This window comes from Hyalella azteca, unplaced genomic scaffold, assembly GCF_000764305.2.
Source record: "Hyalella azteca isolate HAZT.00-mixed unplaced genomic scaffold, Hazt_2.0.2 contig4169, whole genome shotgun sequence".
NCBI lineage: Eukaryota > Metazoa > Arthropoda > Malacostraca > Amphipoda > Hyalellidae > Hyalella > Hyalella azteca.
In genome coordinates this window covers 2,304-7,491 of record NW_025934394.1, presented here as the reverse complement: position 1 = coordinate 7,491, position 5,188 = coordinate 2,304, and the positions used below count along the sequence as shown (strand labels likewise).

At 40.7% G+C, this 5,188-nt stretch overlaps 1 protein-coding gene across 1 annotated transcript; it reads right to left on the bottom strand.

The window, feature by feature from the left end:
• On the bottom strand, positions 1 to 4,913 carry LOC108677922 (homeobox protein 5; the record flags this gene model as incomplete). The annotated part of the gene is given in 8 exon segments (XM_018166235.1): positions 1 to 454; positions 876 to 1,029; positions 1,547 to 1,861; positions 2,329 to 2,537; positions 2,892 to 2,946; positions 3,473 to 3,577; positions 3,860 to 4,015; positions 4,773 to 4,913. Coding segments are annotated over 8 exon segments (1,586 nt in total), but the record flags the coding sequence as incomplete, so codon positions are not given.
• Between the last annotated feature and the right edge of the window lie 275 nt (positions 4,914 to 5,188).

The following is a 5,188-nucleotide window of genomic DNA, read 5'->3' as shown; positions in this document are numbered from 1 at the left end:
AGAGCGTGACCAGGCAAACTGGTTGTTAAGGTTGTGGTGGTTGCGTGGTTTGATAATTCACTTGATGGTAATAACACATGTTGTTGTTGTTGTTGGAGGAGGAGATGTGGAGTATCTATGTGATTATTGTTATTAGTTTGTACATTGTTAGCATTGTTATTATTGTTGTTTATTAAGCACAAGTTGTTGGTGGTTAAGGTGGAGGTGTTATCACCCCCACCGAACCCCATGTGGGTGGGGGAGTTCATCATAATGTTCATCCCCATGGCTGTGGGGGAACAAATCCCCGCGCTGTTTTGTTCTTGCAGCCCCAGAACATCCTTGTGGGGTTGAGGTAGCCCCATGGGGTTGTGCAGCTGTTGGTGGGGGAGCAGGGAAGTGTCCAGGAACCCAGCGGGGTTCTGGGGGAGGATGGAGCCCTGCTGCTGGGGGTTGGGGTCCAGAATATCCATGCCTGGGGGATTAGAAATAAGATGAGCAATTTTCCTGAAGCGAAAAATTGCAGTCAAAATGAAAATGAAGCATAAATTGAGCAACAAGAGTTAATTTAAAATTCAATTACAATAATTAATTGATATAGTGAGTGATATAAGCAATGAAATCTCTGTAATAAAAGCATAACAAAATTATAGTCTATTGCACCTGCTCTGCAGACTAACAGGTCATATACAGGTGTGCAGACTAACTGGTCATATACAGGTGTGCAGACTAACTGGTCATATACAGGTGTGCAGACTAACTGGTCATATACAGGTGTGCAAACTAACTGGTCATATACAGGTGTGCAAACTAACTGGTCATGTACAAGTGAGCAGACTAACTGGTCATATACAGGTGTGCAGACTAACTGGTCATATACAGGTGTACAGACTGACTGGTCATGTACAGGTGTGCAGACTGACTGGTCATGTACAGGTGTGCAGACTGACCAGTGGGGGCGGCAGGGTAGGCAGCAGACTGCAGCAGACCAGGGGAGGCGTTGGAGCTGCAGGACTGCAGACTGACGTCACCACCGCTGCCGCTCAGCACCTGCAACACCAGCAGCATGACAGTCATGATGGTGATGAGTGATGATGGTGATTAGGGTGATGATGGTGATGACAGTGATGATAAAAAATCATCAAAAATGTTTTTTGATGATAGTGACTAGTTAGGGTGATGATGGAAATGATAGTAATGATGGTGACTGTGGCAGAAACACTGATTGGGCCATGCAATTGCCTAGCAGTATAGTCTGGCCTGGGACTGATATGTCCAGCATGGCCTGGGACTGCTACGTAAAGCGTGGCCTGGGACTGCTACGTACAGCGTGGCCTGGGACTGCTACGTACAGCGTGGCCTGGGACTGCTACGTACAGCGTGGCCTGGGACTGCTACGTACAGCGTGGCCTGGGACTGCTACGTACAGCGTGGCCTGGGACTGCTACGTCAGCGTGGCCTGGGACTGCTACGTACAGCGTGGCCTGGGACTGCTACGTACAGCATGGCTTGGGATTGCTACGACCAAAACAACTCATTAAGGATAAGTTAATGCACTTGTTCTCACCTCAGCCATGGAAACCATCAACATGTTCATGGGCGGGGAATGCTGTTGCTGGAGTTGTTGTTGTTGTTGTTGTTGTTGTAGGTGTTGTTGTAGGACGTGGTGAGGAGATGGTGGTTGTTGTAACTGTTGTTGTTGTTTGTTTTTATGTTGCATGGCAAGCTGTTGGGGGCTTTGGGGTGCGGCGCCCCCAGAAGGGGTGGTGCTCGGTAGTATAGAGGTGGTACCCTCTCGACAGCTGGGGGGCTGGGGGAGGTGAGAGGTGCTCTCCGGAAGGGGGGCGGAGCAGGAGGGAGGAGGGGCATCGCATTCCATGTCCTGAAAATAAATTTTTTAGTGGGTAATGTGTCAACCGAGGTACTTATTATAATGCACGTACTGATAAACTTAATATAATCAAAGTAATGATAAACTTAATATAATCAAAGTAATGATAAACTTAATATAATTAATGTGATGATATTCATAATATAATAAACGTAGAGATAAACTTAATATAATCAACTTAATAACATAAGCAGCATCTTGACGAATTGACAAATGTGAAGTCAACCTCAAAAAATATTAGTTCTCGTTTTCATGCAAGAAACTTGACTGAGCATCCAAATTATACAATAATGATCGTCAACAGAGATGTACATTAACTTATGATTAACCTTTTACTATGATTAACTAACCAATGATTAACCTTTTACCTTAATACGATTATTAACCTAATGATTAACCTTTTACTATGACCCAAAAACATGAATAAAAAGTATATGACAATAACATGCCATATCTACCTGGGTCCCAGCTTCCTGTTTGACAATTTGCTGTTGCTTCTGTTGCTGTTGGTGGTGGTAGGTAACAGCGCTGCTGTTGGCTGCTTGCTGCTGAGGCTGCTGCTGCTGGGGACGTTGCTGGGGGTGCTGCTGGGGGTGCTGGTGATGGTAGGTGACGGTGGGGGGGATGTTGCTGGTGCCAGCCGTCTGGAGACTCAGGCCGGTTAGGTCTGCGAGAAATAACAGGGTTAAAATTTGTGGGATAAATACATGGTGCAATGGTGGAATTCTAGAGGGGTTTAAAATGAACTATGGAATGGCCATTGCATGGCCAATCACAGTCTGGATGAGATGACATCATAGTCCCATAACCAATCACAGTCAGGATAGCATGACATCATGATCCCATAACCAATCACAATCTGGAGAGACTGAACTCTCAAGCAATCACAGCTGGAAAGGGACATGTCTCCGCCCACAAGTACCTTTGAGCACTATATACTAGAATAAAACCATGTATGGTGTCTACATATACCAGGTGCCACGACCTTCTAGTAGTGGTATGGGTTGACACAGACACTCACCTATACCAGAGGCCACGACACGCTCGTAGTGGTATGGGTTGACACAGACACTCACCTATACCAGGGGCCACTAGGTAATGTACATTTATATACTGTTACATTATATTTCTGATAATTACTTATTACAGTTATATTAAAAATTCATATATTTACGCATCATTACTAACTTGCTACGCTAATATTAAAAATCTGCACCTTAATGCTATATTTATTTATATACAACTAAGTTTAGAAAAATTTCTGTGAATTTTTGTAGAATAATGTCCGAGTTTGGGGAATCTTTTCATGGAGCGAATTCCATAGAAAAAATTGTCAGGAATATCATTATTCATTGACAAATTTCAATCAAATAATCTTTTCAGCAATGCTAGCACACAATTTCCTGAACGGCATTTCATTATATACTAATAATACAATATTATATTCATTACATTACATCATAGAATTGTTATATCATGAGCTTATAAAACAAAATGTTTGAAATAGCACAAATTATTTTGATAGGTACAAATTATATGCAATCACCACACTGATGCATGAGGCCAACAATCACCACACTGATGCTAACAATCACCACGTACCTGCAATCTTCCGTCAAGGGTGCGCTGGATTGTCACGCACTTGCTCGGGTGAGATCCTGCGGTGGTGATTGCGGTGATCAGAGAGTCAAGCTCGTCGCGCTTCTCCTGGTGACAACAGTCAGTGGTGATTAATTGCATAAATACAGAGTTAGTGGTGATTCATTTATTAAATTATTCAATAATAATAGAATGCTAGATTACATTGGATGGATTATTATTGATCATGTGGAATGAGAAACATTATAAATACTAAGATACTTGATGATTTAAATGCTAGGATACGTGACACAAATGTTAAGATACCTGATGATGCTTGATGCTACAAATGCCAAGATACTTGATGCATAAGGATACCATTTGATGATACAAATGATACAGTGCAGCTACCTTGAGCTTCTTGACGAGGCTCTCGATGGCGCGCTTGGCAAAGTCGTCAGGCTCGCCGCCCTTGCGGTGCAGCAGGAGGGACTGCACGATGCTCAGGCACGCGTCCGCTGATGTGGGGGCAGCACTCGACTGAGCAGCATGCTGCTGCGCTGTTGGCTGCGCATGAAATAGCAGATAATGATTATAATGGTTAATATGAACAGTAATATATAACAGATATTGATTATAACGGTCAACATGAGTGCTGTTTGCTGCATATAATACATAACATATTGATTATAATGGTTGATATGAACAGTAATATATAACAGATATTGATTGCAACAGTCAATAAGAGTGCTGTTGGCTGCAAATGATATAACAGTTATTGATAATAACGGTCAACATGAGTGCTGTTTGCTTGGAATAATGTATAACAGATATTTCTTATAACAGTCAATATGACTATAATATACATGAGATATTGAATATAACGGTTAATATGAATAGTAATATCAAAAATAAGGCTGAATTTTATAAAAAGAATTTGGGAGATCGAATAAAGATGCTTTATAGCCACCACTATGGGATTAAATAAGAAATAAATAAGAAATTATTTTGAATAAAGTTTGCAAAATTGCAAGAGTTATCTTAAGAATGGGAGAATAATTTGAAGCTGAAGTTGACAATTACTTACCTTCTATTTACTTTAGTTAATCCTCTAAAATTTTAAAAACTTCAATTCCATACATGTACATTTCAAAAGTTTCTTTTGTGATAAGCTTTCAATTTATCTTGTGGTGTTGTTATTGCAATATATGAACATGTTTTATTGAAGGTTTTTCCATGTGTTGTGTTTTGAATCATAGTTATATTTATTTTATGTTGATCTAATATATAAGTGCCATACTTGATGCTGCTGCTGCTGCATTACCTGGGGCAGTTGTACTGTTATTTGATGCTGGTGAGAGGAGTGAGAGGGCTGCTGCTGCTGCTGTGTGGAGGTCTGAGGGGCTTGGCCGACAGACTGCGCTGTCATGGTCATCTGCATGGCCTGAGGCGACTGGGCCATGGTCTGGAAAAATAACTTGCATTAGATGACACATAAATTATATTATGAGAACTGATGCATACTAATACTTTCTTAAAATCTTAATTTTTTGTGAATAAAAACTTAAGCTAATTTGTAATTTCATTCAATATTCAAATTCAATATGTTATGATAAAAATGGGTACAATATCAAAAAACATCCCATTCAGATGTAGGTATTTAATTTTAGTTCCCCTTTCATTTGTTGCAGTATGAAAAATATCCCTGCAATAATCTTGTGCTGTATACTTGGAATATTA